The sequence below is a fragment of the Eleutherodactylus coqui genome, chromosome 4 (assembly GCF_035609145.1).
Source record: "Eleutherodactylus coqui strain aEleCoq1 chromosome 4, aEleCoq1.hap1, whole genome shotgun sequence".
In the NCBI taxonomy this organism is placed as follows: Eukaryota; Metazoa; Chordata; class Amphibia; order Anura; family Eleutherodactylidae; genus Eleutherodactylus; species Eleutherodactylus coqui.
In genome coordinates, this window is record NC_089840.1 from 259076030 (window position 1) to 259091869 (window position 15840).

The window sequence follows — 15840 nt, forward strand, 5'->3', positions numbered from 1 at the left end:
CCAGTGCAAAACCTGTAACAGGGCCCCCAACTAGAATGCTTTATTCATAGTACTTCCTACATGGCAAACAGAGATCTTATGGGTCCCCTAAGGCTCCTGGGCCTGGGTGCAACTGCATCCCCTGACTCCCCTATAGTTACGCCCCTTGACCCAAGTATGTCCTAAAAAGGACGAATATACATACAGCTTACCAACAAGGAGAACACTAATATTATATATTCATACAAATTCAAACATACAAAGAAAGGGGAACTTAACCAAACCAACTGATGAGAGCAAGCTCTGCCTATAAGCCCAATAAGGGTGGCCCCGCATCAGCAACCCAGGATGACCCGGTCTTTTCCTGGTTGACAACAGGAAATGTGGAAAAGGATAGATGAATAGTAAAAAAAAAGGTAGAAACAACAGATGCACAGGAATAAGGTGTAACCACACCCCAAATAATGCCATTACCAGCCAACCTTTTTTAGCAAGGCAAGATCAGAAACCACCAACTGGAGCAGAAACACTTCAAGCAGAAGGTCTTAGACAGCAGTAGACAGGTACTCAATGGAGAGCTAAAAACTAGCAGGCCAGACAAACTGAGGAGTATAACCGGCACCCTCAGAGGAGGGGCCAGAATATACACAGAATAATCGTGATTGGCTGCCCGAGATATCTCACCTCCAAGCCAATTACTACATGTTATTTAGGGGTGAGGTATGTCACTGTCAACACCCAGCAGTGACAATAAACTGCACACATGCTGGCGCAAGGACAGTGATGTCACCCCGGACCCCATCCTCACTCTGCAGCCAGTGCAGTCACATTATCCCTCCATAATGTTCACTGACATGTAGTGGGTTAAAAAACAGGTTTGGTACACAGTAGCTCGTTGAATTATGTATATTCCCCGTTTAAATAAGAGAAGGGGAAGTAGTCTGTCACGCAGTTGGGTCTTCTGAGAGAGCGGGGAATTCAGGGTCATGTATGACGGAGGAGCTACTGCAGAGCTAGGGGTGGGCGGATGAGCAGGTATGATCAAGGCCATAACATCACTTTAGGATTGTGCATTGATGAAGATATCGGGAGTTTATATACTATAAACTAGAAGCCAGGACTCATGTACGCTAGCCATGAAGCTCAGCAACCGAGCGCATCACTCAAGATGTGCGCTTCATACAGTGCAATCTCCAAGCATCATCCCACTGTGATTTAATATTCATCCATCCTGTAGGTCACATCAGGACAGCAATCTGCTCGAAGTTTTTTGTCTAAGCTAGGCTCTCTGGAAGAGGAAGACAGACTGCAGATCTGCTTTAGGCTCTGCTCACGTCCGAGTCTTCCATCAGAGATACAGTACCAGTCAAAAGTTTGGACACCTTTTTATTCCATTTTTCTTTTCAATTTCCTACATTGTAGAGTCATACCGAAAACCATGAAAGAGACATAGAATTAAGGAAACAAAACAAAAAAGTAGTGTTGAACCAGAATGCGTTTTATATTTTAGGTACTTTAACTCTTTCCAATCCAATTTGTATCCTCCTTTTCCTAGGGGGCTTACTCTTTTTCTGCCATTATACAACGGTGCTATCTGCTGGCTAAAGCCAGTACTGCCTGAGGTGACACGTTGGATAGGCTCTGACAGCAGAGAGGCTGACAATATACAGTAAGAGAACCCCGACGGACGTCTTCCAACATCGGAGCTGTACAGCCTTAAATTATAACGTCTTTAGGCGTCACAGTGGATTGGAAAGGGTTAAAGTTGCCCCCTTTTGCCTTCACGACAGCTTGGCACTCTTGGCTCTCTCTCAATCAGCTTCATGAGGTCGTCAACTGGAATGGTTTTCAGTGAATACATATGCCTTGTCACGAGTTAAGGGTTTCTTGCCTTCTTAGGCCGGCTTCACACGGGCGAGAACAATGGGAGAACGTCGCGATCCCCTGCTGCACCTGTGACTTCCACACCAAGAGATTTTTTTCAGCCCCATGGAGAATCCCTCAGGAAGCAGCCGGGGGAATCCCTTAAGAAGCAGCGGGTGTGAAGTGATTCCCCGCAGTGATGCGAGGGCGTTTTCACATGAAACCGCCCCACATCCAGGGGTTTCACATATGAGTGCAAGTGTATTTATGTGCGCATTTGCGCAATAAATATTGCATTTAACTTTTTTGCTCGCACATGCTCTAATTGGGCACAAGAAAAAAACAAAAAAACGCAAGAACTGATTTCAGTGGCTAATTAAGTTTAAGATGTGCCATTTTTTGTGTGCAATCCAAACGAAAATAGAACATGCTGCGTACTGTTGCGAACGAAATGCACGCGCAAAATACACTCATGTTAGCGATACAGTGTTTTGTCCTATCCTGTCCTAATCTACATTATGGCACCAACAACTCAACTAAGAGCCATTTTTAAAATCGTCTGGATTCCCGCGATCCAGCGAGAAGTGCATTTAGACTTAACGACAAATCATTTAAGTGTAGCGCTAAAAAAAAAAAAAAAAAAAAATGTAGTCCCCCCTCAAACTCCTCTGTGGATTTTGCCATCACCACATCCTCCGGCAGAGTTCCAGTCTCACTGCTTTTACAGTAAAGAACCCGATCAAACCTGCTTTCCTTCAGACACATGCACTTGCGTGTCCTGCGATGTGCACGCAAGTGCAATGTGATGTTTTGCATTGAAATCTATGGGAAAACACTTGCCAATCATCTGACACATGCGAAACAAGCGCCGAAGGATTGGAATATCAGAAGTGATGCAACGTTTCTGCATGAAAAACACCTCCCATCCGCAGGTAAGATGCACGTTGGCAAGAGCGGTAGTCAGGCTGGGTCTCTCCAGATATTGCACTCCCCAGTATGAATGTAGCCTTACACAAATTATATATAATATATGTCAGGTCACTGTAAATGTGGCAATACCCATCAAGAAAAAAAAAAGGAAGATGAATTGTAGTCCCACATGAGGCCATTCGATCGCTTATGTAAAACACTGCACTACTTCTGTAGTGCAGTGTATAATGCCTGTAAGAGGCAGCATATTAAACTCTGGTTTCATGGCAGACCCAGGGATCATAGGGAGGCCTTCAGCTGCCAAACCAACACTTTGGCACCCTATGATCAAGTCATGGGGGGGGGGGGGGGGGGGGGTAAGAAACAATTAATGATGGAGCTCCCTCCCTCTGGAAAAAAACAAAAAAAAACAAAAAAACAACCAAAGCCGGACCCCTTCAGCCAATCGTCCACAACAGTCATATGCCAATCTCATAGCATTATGGCTCCCAGCATCTGAGCGCTACTGCCAAGAGACTGGCACGTGACCTCTATTCGTTGCAAATACGGACAGCACACAGGTGTGAAAGTCACTCTTATGACTAACCCTTACTGTAATGCAGGGGTACTCGGCTAGTTTTAGTATGCGCCAAAAAAATCATACATACGCGAGACAGACATATCAATACTACCAGTCTTCTAGCCCAATGATGCCATATGTGTGCCGGGCAGCAGGTGTGCCAGTCTTCATAAAGCTGCCCCATACAGTGTGAACAAACAGGGTAGCTGCCAAATAAGCCAACATGTCTTCACTTGGCTGACAGAAGGGTTAAAACCTGAAAAACAAGATGCTAATCCTTCCCCGGAACCGAGCTAAAAGCTTCTTTACTCAACACTTCCAAAATATTATACAAGACGCTTAGAACACCCATACTGCATTACACAGATGTAGCAGAGCTGAAGGCGTCATCTCATTATTTAGTCCGGCACCGCACGTATTTTGCTGAACGAACAATGCTTTTTTGCAGTGGCATATTTTACCGACCTTTTTACGCCCGCAAGACGTTCGTGTGCCGCAAAGACGCACCGATTGACACGGCCAAATAGTCTTACCGAGTTCTTTTTTCTGCACAATTACGCAGTGTTTCACGCATTCCTTTGCATATTGCATGCACATTTTCACACCCCCACATGGACTTCTATGGGGACCTTTGGTGTGCAAGGACGCAGAAAAATAGAGCAAGTTTTGGGGTTTTTTTTTCCCGCAAAATGCGTGCAAAAAAAATGCAGAATTGTGAATGAGCCCATTGAAATTAATTTTAATTTCTGCATATTGCATGTGGGTAGTCGGTCTTAGGCCATATTCGCACAAGGCAGAATTTGCTGCGCAGCGCAAAATCCACACCATTTGGTGCAGAACCTCCCTTTAGTTTGAAGAAGTGAAATCTGCACTGCAAATCTGCTAAAGTAGACAATTTGCGAATTTAAATTCTGCGTTTCCATAGCGGGTTCCCCCCCGCAGCAAGATTTTGAAAATATCTGATCCCCATTGCTGCTACCTTAAATGCCACGTATTTTCTGTGCGGAGGGTCTGGACAGAAAATCAGTAGAAAGATACCCCCCATGTGACCACAACCATAGGGCTGCATGCTTTGTGCATCATTAGTCGCAGTCGTTTCCCTCGCAGTCCTGTATAAAGCCATAGATAATGTATCGTTACTGGTGCCAAATGGCAAACTCAGCTCTGCTACACCCGTCAGAGGAGGAGAATACTCAAGAGCTTGAGCGGCACGGCAGCACCTGCCAGTCTGCAGCAGATTTCATTCCAGTTAAATCTCTTCCGTAAGAATTACCGCGGGCGAATGGTGTCCCCGCCTATTAATAGCCTCATCTGAATACACATCCTGCGCCGGCGCCTATTTATACACCATATCCAGATGCAGATTCGTTAATAACTCGCATTACGTCAGCATTCGCTGAGCGCATCTGTGGCTTATTCATGTCCCTGGCTGCGGACCGAGAGGCAGATGGTGGAGAGGCAAGGATTGGGGAAGCGGAGTCTTGTGTTGCCCCCTACTGAGCGGCCACTCGAGGTAAAGAAGGGAGATTACGAAGCCCAGCTCAGGACGCGTTAGTTACGGCATGGGAGCAAACGTCAACCAGGAATATTTGAGGAGCTTTAGAAAATGACTTGACGGCTCGGAAGGGCTTGGGCTGTCTCTACGCAGAAGGCAAGGGCATTTTGTAGGTTGCATCTATACTGAAGGAAAGGCCGTACATTCAGCGAGACGCCGACTGCAGGGTATTGGAGTTACTATACAGAGTCCCTGCAGGTGGAGAAGATGTAGAACAGGTGGGAGAAGGTTCTGCACCTATAACTAGGTGTGTGGTCTGCAGGACTCATTCACACGGAAGCATTTGTGCACAAAGAACTTGCACGTACAATACGCAGAATATAGGACTCCTTGATTTCAATGGGTTTGGTCACATGTGCGTATTTGGCGTGTGCAGTTTAATTGCACGAATACGCAGCATGCGCTATTTTCTTGCACATTTGCGCAGGGAAAGAGACATCTTGAACTCATTAAACTAATTGGCCATTTCAGTGACAATGGCAAATGTGCAAAAACACAGAGCAAATACGCATATGCTCATGTGAATCCTGCCTTAGGGCTACACAGAATTATTGTCAAGCATTTAAAAGGGTATACCTGTCCATTTTAAACTGATCACCTATCCCTGGCTAGGGCATCAATAGTTGATGGATGGGGGGGGGGGCGTCTGCTGCTTAGTTCCTCTGTCCATCAGCGGAGGATCTAGCTTGCTGTACTCTGCAGCAGGCCCGACGTAGTCAATGGTCAGAGGAGGGGGAGCGCCAGCTTCCCTCGGCACACTACTCTGCTAGACTTCCTGCTCAGGATAGGATATGTCCGGACCCTGAGGGGGCCAGGAAGCAGAGCAGCATTCCCATTGAGTTCAATGGGAGTCAAGCTGGTGTTGACCCCGGATCCTCTGACAACAACGTCTGGCCTGCTACAGAGAGCAACTGATAGACGGGGGTCCCAAAACAGTGAAGAGGTCATCAGTTAAAATAGACTGAAATATCCCTTTAAGTGCCCAACAGTCAACCCAGTGATTATCACTCTTATGCTTTTATACAGGAGCGAAAATCGTTCAGTGAATGGAGGTGAAGCGGACCAGAGATTGCTGTAAATGGAAGCGGCTGGCCAAAAGCAAACAGGCAGATGATAGATGAATAATTGTCTGTTTACATCGGCATATAGTCATTTTAGGAAGGCATCAAATAATATTATAAGCAAACAAATTATCCTTCCTTTAGTCGCTGGCAGCATTTACACTGAACGATTATCCTTCAGATTCACACGATACAACGATAATTATTGTGTAAAACGTCCCTCAGAAGATAATAAAGTTGTATTCTGCAAGACAAACTATGTTTATCATCCTGCAAGGCCCTTTGAGAAAAAAAGTCACATGTCGCTGTTAGGTCCTGCACTAGTGCTTTGATCTACCAGGACCTGAAATTTGTACAGATTGTCCAAATATAAAAAGAAGGGTTTCTTGCACTCCATTATACGATGCAGCAGCCAGAGGGAAAAGTGAATGAGCTACACAGCCTGAACGGACGGAAAGCAGCAGGGGAAGTAGATATGCCGATTACTTTTCACAGCATCTGATTGCGAGTGCATTCATACCCTACCCCAGCCTTCCCAATATAAGCTGGCTATGAAGTCGGCACACCAATGGTGGTACAATAATCCAGATGGAAGAGTGGAGACCGCCACTAATACTGGTTAGACAAAAGTAACCAAAAAATGGCCAAAACAGAAAGAATACTGGGAGTAAGGCGCATCCCGATGAAATAAGAGATGCACAAGTCCACAGATTTATCAGACTTCTTCATTTATTGATGTTACCAGTATATAACACACACACACACACACGTTTCAAGGGAATATGCCTCTTCTTCAAAGACACATGTTCGGGCTCATCCTCACCATACCAGATCTACACCCCCAGGAACACTGAGGAAGAGGCAGATTAACTTGGAACACATCTTTTTATGCGGGTACCATCAATAAATGGAGAAGTCCGATAATAAGTCTGTGGACTTGCGCATATGTATTTTTTCACGGGGTTGCACCTTATCCCTAATATTCCTTGCATTTTTACACTTATTACCAATATATCCATCCCTGCACGTGTAGCATTACCCTGATTGGCTGCACTCGGAGCCCCACAGCAAGGGCTAGCTATGAGAGATGAGCGAGCACCCAAATGCTCGGGTCCGCGTTATTCGAGTCGAGCTTTTCGTAAAATTCGAGAGCTCTACTAGAGTAACGAACCACATTGACTATAATGGGAGACTCAATCATTTTTGTATGTGTGGGGGGTGGGGGGGGGGCGGGTCTCTCTGGGGAGGGGCCAAAACAGACATCACAGCAGGGAGGAGCCAAAAACTGGGGCGGGGGTCGAACACGGCTTGATGCTTGTTCGGCTAACGAGCACCATTGAGTACACTGATACTCGAACGAGCATCAAGCTCGGCAGAGTATGTTCACTCAACTCTACTAGCTATACTTTGGAGTTTTGGAACTTCCTCATGGTCGAGGTGTTTCTCAAAGTACCAAGTATCCATTCATTTACTTTTGAGGACGCTCCCCTCTTTTTCCTTCCTGCTAGTACCGATAAAAGTACCAACGAAAACTTGCTATTATCCCTGACTTCATAATTAACCATGAAGTGGACCAGAGTCAGCTTGCATTCATGTTAATGGAATAGCTTGAGCACAAGTTACATGATTTTTCCTAACCCTTACGTCGTGACTACCACCGATCTTAGTCATTTGATTTTACTGCTCTTACAGATTACGGTTCTTGAAGTAATTTTTTTTTTTTTTTTAGTGTTTCACAGATTCTATTAAATTGTAGATTTTAAATGTTACTGGGTTTAGGATGTATTCATTTTATATGGTTTATTTACTTTCTAGGACTTGGTATTCATGGTTTATTCCAATAGTTTATTCGAGTTGTATTTGGTTATTTAATTCAATTTTATATTGCATATTTCTTCCTGGATTTCTAATCCTTTTATTGTAACTGCATCTATAAAAAGTTATATACATCCATTTTATGTCTCTATGCTAATTCTATATTGTATCTGAAGCCATATTATTTAGATTACAGTTACTTACACTCTTTTCACATTGGTTTTATTTCACTGGCCTTGTAATGTGCTTATTTGTCCACTAGATGGCAGAGATGTACCAATAGCTTGCATTTACAGTCAATGCAATTATAGTAAGTGGCCAGGGTGGAACGCAAATCCATAAATGCTAGGTGTCCCACATGACACTTCCCGTTTCTAGCCTGCACGCTCTGCGACAAGGCGCGTTAGCCACTGCATTTGGTGCTAAATACGCAAGCTGTTTTTTCGTAATAAATATGCTTCCTTGAAGCAATTTTTTTTACTTCACTTGAGAAATGGGTATTGTAACATCCCTGAAACGTGTTGCCTGTGTGCCTGCCTATTGGCTGTGAATGAGGTCCTTTCAATAAAAATTGGTGGTATTCGTATCCCTTTTTTTGAGACATTGACATCCTGCTCCATTTTTTATATATCTTCCTGGATTCCCCTGGTCGTTAATAAACGATAATTATTTCACTAAAAGCAGGTCTTTAGTTTCAAAAGGTTTTTATAAAAGTAGCACAAACTCAAATAGATGCCATTTATGTAATAATTTTCCCCACGCAGGGGCGTACATAGCAAAAGGGCAAAAATAAAAACATTCTTGTACTCAGAGTAGAGATTCAATCTGAGATTTTTTCATGGGTTATCACAAATTCTACAGTTTGCCACTTTCTATGAGAGTCTTAAAACTAAAACAGTAAAACTTATTCAAACCTTAACTTTTGGTCATTCGGCTTCTTTTTAGCTTCTCAAACTCAGAAGGTTCACGACTAAAGAGTCTCAAATATACAGTCCACAGGAGTGCTCTTAGTTGAAAGCAAATTGTGTCTAAAACCTGGGATATCGACCGGGGTAATCCAAGGTTCCCACACTTCACCAAATCTTTTCAACGTACCTGACTGTATGGCGTGTAGCCTTTCAGATAGGGCTAATTGTGAAACTCTGTCCAGCACTTCCCTGAAGGACAGGCGGGGCTGTTTCCATCTGGCCGCTATATGAATTCTGGTCGCCATACATATGGTCTGTATGAGTTCGGGAGCTTGATATTTAACCCTAGGCAGGCGGTCTCCCAGAAGAAGCATTGTGGGGGATATTTGAAATGGGCCTATGAATAACCTGTGTATCAGGCATGTACCTGAGACCAAAGTCTGGATACCCCCGGACATGTCTGCCAAATATGTAGTTGGGATCCCATCTCCGAACATCCCCTGAAGCATAGGGGTGAGGTGGATGGATAACATTTATTAATTCTCACCGGTACTAAATGGGTGTGATGTAGGATTTTTATAGAGGTCCCCATTAAGATGACCTGGCGATTGCCTTTAGAGATGGTTTCCCAACAGTGGGGCCACCTGTACTCCAACAAGCTGATTTGTAAATCAGTCCCCCAGCAGAGCATAAATGTAGGTTTACCTCCTGCGACTGGACTATTCAGGATATTATAGATCAGGGACAGGGTACCCTTTCTCATGGGATCGCGTCTGCATAGTCTTAAGCATCATCAGGTCTGGAATTTCTAGAGGCAATCCCAGCGAGTGCAAGAAATGATAGACCCAATTGATCCGATAGTTCTGTGCCGAAGGAGGGTTAAATTTGGCCTGAAATTGAGCAAGTGATAAAAGATGGGATCCCTCTACAATATGGGCCAGATCCGTCACCTCATTATTCTTCCACCATTGGAAGTGAACCAGATCCTGACTCGGTGGGAATTGTGTTAGAAGTTATGGGCAGCATCCGTGAGGAAGATAGATGGTATCTGAAGCGGCTGTTCCTCCAAACCTGCATTGAATAATACGTGAAACGGGCAAGTTATGCATAAATAGGGCCGTTCGTCCACATCAGGTTTGGGAATGTATTAGGGGCTATTCTGGCTGCCTCTATGTCTACCCATAACGGGGCTGTAGTGCCTCCCAAGGTCTCTATCCATTGAGCCAATCTTGCCGCAGTCTAGTATTTTTTCAAATTAGGGACAGAGAGACCCCTTTACTTTTATGATAATGCATGCGGGAGCTCAATCCTAGGGCGCTTATTGGCCCAGATAAATCTGAATATGGTTCGTTGAAAGTTTGCCAATACGGCTCTAGGGATTGGGGTAGGTAGCGTCCGAAATAGATATAATATACGGGGTACTCAATTCATTTTTACTGCATGAATCCTTCCCACCCAGGATTTAGTGGATCATCCCATTTAGTCAATTCTGCTGAAAGTTTCTGTATCATAGGGGGATAGCTTCACTTATCTAGGGTGGCCAGGGAAGTGGGCAGGTTTATATGGGGTGTATTGGAAACCAAAATTCAAATCAATGAGTTTATTAAGGGACGGTGGAGAATAGGCAATATCACATTTGTCTGGGTTTATTCTAAACCCTGTGAGCTTAGCCCACTTATTTAGTAGCCCCATTAAGTTAGGCAGAGAGGTTAGCGGTTGGATCCATCGCGAGGGGTTCAATTGCCAACGCAAATAGTGCCGACGAGAGAGGGCATCCCTGGCGAGTACCCCTTTTAATTGATAGGGGATTTCTTGTTTGTGGGAAGTTTTAACCAGGTAGAGGGGGTAGAGCAGTGTTTCTCAACTCCAGTCCTCAGGACCCCCAAACAGGTCATGTTTTCAGTATTTCCTCAGTATTGTACAGGTGATCTAATTATCAGTTCCTCAGACATTGCCACATGTGTTCTTCCTATAGGATACCGTGAAAACATGACCTGTTTGGGGGTCCCGAGGACTAGAGTTGAGAAACACTGGGGTAGAGTAAAGAGCCCTAATAGCTTGTGTAAAGGCCCCGTCAAATCCCATCAACCTCAGAATATAAAACAAGTTTCTATGTTACCCTTATGTTCTTTATAAAGCGACGCGCAATATTTAGTGAAGGTATTGTAGATTTTATCTGGGTTGGTGGTGGTCTTATTATGTGGTGTATAAAGTTTGAAAACAGTTCATTCTCTCTCACACAATTTTGATGCTAATAGTCTGTCTGGTTTGTTGGCATATTTATAGTATCTATACCCGGTCCATTGAAGCGCCTTCTCCACCTTTTCTGACAGAAGGGTGTTAAAGCAGCAGTTTAACGTCTGTGATTTCTTTGGTCGTGGCCCTTGAGGGAAGGCGTTGATTATAGGTTTCCAGTAAAATAGTCTTCTCTCCAGGGCCAAAAAGGCCTGGAACATTTTTTTTTTTTTTGGGGGGGACGCCAAGCGAATAAACTGACCTTGGATGTATGCTTTATGAGAAAGCCATATCCAATGAGGATGCGATTCCTGAAGAGAATTATGACCAAATAATTCCGATAGTTGACTGGAGATCTGTGCCGAAACATTAGGGTCCCGGACCAGGAAAAAAGAAAAAGTGTATTCCCTGTCATTCCCATGAACCTCCCTCCAACTATCTGCTAGTGCCAGCATGGACAGCTTGCTTTCCCAATCTTTCCGTTGACGTACTGAGAATCTATCTAGGCTATTGTTTGACCCATCCAAGGTTTCGGAGAAAGGAAAGTTAAAATCTCCCGCCCATAAGATTTGATAATGGGAATACGTGTGGAGTTTTTAAGCAATCAATCTGATGGTAGGAAAGAGATTCTGCGAGGGGGCGTAAATATTAATTATGGCCAACGGTCGATTATGTAATTTACCTAGAAGTAAAAACAGTCTTTTAGGTCAGGGATACCTGTAACAACTCTACACCCAGATAACCGGGGAGGACTCTTCCAGTCCACTCGTGAGGGTGGGGTGGGGGAAGCTCTTGGCTCTAACCACCATTTTGCACTCCTTTCCCTGTTCACCCATAGAAAACTGCCCATAGGACAATTGCTAGAACCTTGTAACAAATTTGGAGATACTCCTCTCAGCTTAGCTGCTCCCTGCACACCCTGCCAGCTTCTCAATTGTTGTATCCCTTTCTCCAGGAGGGAACAGTCCTTCGGACTGTATCCATGACACTGCAGGACACCAGGAGAGACTCCTGCTTCAACCTCTGTCCTGCACCGATCACCTCTCTCAACTATTTCCTGTCTCTTCTTCCTGCTCCGCTATGTTCCTCCATTTCTGTCCCCTCTAAGGAGGCACAACCATTACAACGAACTCATGCCATCATTAAAACAATTATAAAATGTACCCCTCTTACACCCATATAAACAGAGTGGCGGTGAACTTGCAACAAAAAGGCATACGTTTGACACATGGCACAACTCCTTTAAGGGTGAGAGTACAAAAACTTATACCATCCCCTTGACTGCAACGACTATCTACGGTAGCATCTGTACCACATCCACAGGATTAGGAGAAAAGGTTTTGCTAGTTTTGCCCAGAAACACCACTACTTGTGTCCACAGACACAGTCTGTTAGTGTAGACTCCCATTGACTCACAGTGCTTAGGGCAACTGTCGAATTATATTGTGTTTCTGATAGCAAGGATACATTAGTACTTCAGATTGTGATATTCTTGCCTTTTTTTTTTTTTTTTTTTTTTTTAAAGAGACCCATTAAATTCCAGGGGCCGTCAGAGTCCATTCAGGCCAGTCCATAAAGAAAGTTTTGCCATTAATGGGATTTTGCCAGAAAGATTGCAAACTAACATGTTAGGACTAGAGATGAGCGAACGTGCTCGGCCACGCCCCTTTTTCGCCCAAATACCGCGATTTTCGAGTACTTCCGTACTCGGGCGAAAAAATTCGGGGGTCGCCGTGGCGGCGCGGGGGGTTGCAGCGGGGAGTGGGGGGGGAGAGGGAGAGAGAGAGGGCTCCCCCCTGTTCCCCGCTGCTACCCCCCACGCCGCCACGCCTCTCCCTGCCCCCCGGCGCACCCGAGTACTTTTCACCCGAGTAGTGAAGTACTCGAAAATCGCGGTGCTCGATTGCGAAAATCGCCCTTACCGAGTACGTTCGCTCATCTCTAGTTAGGACATATAGTACAAAGTAATGTACTACGGCAGGTGGCGTTCTTTGATGACCCACTCACATGGCATATAGTTCATCAGTTTTCACACAGCGGGCTCAGAACTGTGGCGGCGGCACAATGAGATACGTTTAAAAGGCAAGTATATTGAAAATGTTCACTGCTGGTCTAATCCATTAGGGACAAGGCCAATTTTTTGAGATTCCGCAGTATTTCCGCCCTGTGTAGACACACGCTTAGGCCGGCTGCACATGGGCGAGCCGGACCCCGCATACCCGCTTCATCTCTAATGTGGGTGACCACGGAGGGTCACAGGCAGTCATGTGCTGGACAGTTTCTCTCAATATATGTATTTCCCGTGCTGTCGCTAGGCGATGACTTAAATAGAGGCAGTCCGCGCGGAGTCTGCATCAAAATAGAGGATGCTGCGATTTTTTCTCCGTTCACGGCATATGCAATTCGTGAAACTATATTCCTTTCAATGCGTGCGATTTGCTACAGATCCACCAAGCAGACAACAACCACAGATTCCGCAATGGGAATCCACTCATGTGAAGCCAGCCCTAAAGTACTGAAACATTTATATGGATTCCCGCAGCGGAGTTTGACCCGATGCCTGGCTGGTAACCCAAGTGTACCTCCGCGCAGTCTTCTCCTCTGCTGCTGATGTGCCGTCCGACGCACATGCGCAGTACAAAGGACGCTGCACTGTCGCTATGGAGAGGACGCGGTTGCTGCAACCATTCTGCGATGAGGATTGCAGAATGGCCGTGGGATGGACGGCTTCCACTGACTTCAATGGAAGCCGGCCGTATGTAGCCTGCAAAAATCGCAATAGATTTCCGCTCGTGGGCAGAAAATCGCTATTTGCCATAGCATACTATAGGCTGAATTTGCTGCAGAATCCAGGGGCGGAATCCCGCTGCAGATTTCGCAATGCAAATCCACCCAGGTGCAGGAGGCCCAAGTCGGGTGAAAAATGGGGGAAAAAAAATATTTACACACTTGCACCGTTTTGCAGGAGTAAGCTGTGGTTTTTATCAGTATCATTTTGGGGAACATGCAACTTTTTAATAATTTTAGGAGTCAACAAAATGCGCAATTCTATTAGTTAGGACTTTTCCCAGAAGTAGCAATATTAGTTACATTATTTTTGTGTTTAATTAAATTCTTAAAGTTTTTTTTAATAAACGTAAATTTTCTAGTGGGACTTTTAAGTGTTTCAAAATAAATGTTCCTTGAAGTAGAAGTATTAGAAATACTAGAAGTGATAAAATGACTAGGATGGCAGGCCTGAAGGCTTTCACTAGGCCTCCGGGTGCCATGACAATCAAAACAAATCCCATGATGGTGTTGTGGAGGTGGGTGTGATCAGAGATAGTGAGAGACCCCCTCCCTCTATCTAACCACTTAGATGCCATGGTAAGAATTGACCACAACACCTAAGGTTTAAACAGCCAGGTGACTTTCCCTACAGCTGGCACACACCATGTATGGAGTGGGCTTGATACTCAAAGCCACTGTATACCAACTCCATGCACATCCACCACACATACATGGTGAGGTTGCAAAGGTGTTAATGGAACGTAAATTACATTAAAAAAATAAATAAAAACCCACACATCTAATATTTATATTTTTGGTGCAGTTTTCCTTAATTTTATTATTTTGAAGCATTATCTTCCAGACTGCTGGACATAAATACAGAACATATGAACACAGAAGAAAATAAATGAATGTACTACAAACATGAGTGATAGAGGGGATACAGAAACAGAAGGCCCTGCTCACAAGAATTAAGGGGGTCATACACATTTAATAGCAGTCTTCTCCAGCAGTTTTCCACTTTACTCCTCCACAAACATGGTTTGTCCAAGCAGAGAAGAAGACGCTGGAGCTTCAGAAGCAGCTGAGGGATCCCTCTGCATAACCAGTGGAGCAGAGAGAGAAGCTAGACTGAGCATGTGTGACCACTTTTGAACAATTACTGAGGTGGACACAATAGAAACAGCAGGTGGCGCTATTCTAACATTAGTCCTGGAATATCTGGGGATAGAAACATTTGTATTCAGTGTAAATAATATTTGAAATTATGGGCCGATTTAAACTATAAGCTAGGGCTGGTTGATTAATTGCCATCTTAAATGCTGCACAATTTTGATTTTCATGAGAATTCTGGAGTCAATATTAGCCCCTCCCCCAGCGTGATGTGCACCGATGAACTGTGAAGCGATGCCAGGATCAAGCATACAGCTAATAGGTTGAGGCTTTGCCAATCAATGCTGCTCTTGTATATTGCATTGTATGTCAGCTTACCAGTGCCTAGACAGCATGAGAGAAGAAGGAGCAGCGCTGCTGAAAAAAGGGGAAGGTGCTCTCCAGGGTGTGGGGAGGCCGCAATGACCAACCAGGGGGCTGTGCAGGGCACAGGGGAGGCCGCGATGACCAACCAGGGGGCTCTGCAGGGCGCGGGGAGGCCGTGATGACCAAGGGAGTGGAACCCCATCCTTCATGTGTAGCTCACTAACATAAGTACTGCATTCTTTTACACAAGTCATGCACACACAATGCCTTAATACATGCAGTACGTAAGAATTGTCCCAAATAAGTCAGGTAAGCAGTATACACTCAGGAATTGCCATGCAATTCCTCATGTAAAGGTGTTTCCTGGGATACTCTTAGGCTGGGTTCACACCTGCACTATTATTTCCATTGTTCGGCTGAACTATGAAAAGAAGTGGGGCTTCAGATTCAACATAAGACATGTAGGAATGGTGCCCAACTGACTCCACGAACCATAAATGGGGTGCATCGGGTTTCTGTCATGCCAGCTGCCATTTGCCTGACAAAATAATGCAGCATGCTGTGCTAGAGACACCAAACAGAGGGCCCAACTCAGTCTTGGCTAAATTAAAAAAAAAGTTTTTGGAATATAAAAAAAAAAAATTCTAGTGTTTTAGCAAGTTTAATGTGCGATGGCAAATTCAGTAA

General features: G+C 44.6%; 1 protein-coding gene across 4 annotated transcripts in view; it reads right to left on the reverse strand.

The window, feature by feature from the left end:
- Nucleotides 1-15840, reverse strand: part of CTBP2 (C-terminal binding protein 2) — a 98258-nt gene that overhangs the window by 53628 nt on the left and 28790 nt on the right. Inside the window, exon 1 of one of the 4 annotated variants that reach the window (XM_066601180.1) lies at nt 3420-3493. The exons of the other annotated variants lie outside the window; for them this stretch is intronic. Coding sequence (XP_066457277.1) covers nt 3420-3432 — 13 coding nt within the window. The 5' untranslated portion in view covers nt 3433-3493. Of the gene's footprint in view, nt 1-3419; nt 3494-15840 lie in introns of those variants that run through there. 4 annotated transcript variants of the gene reach the window in all.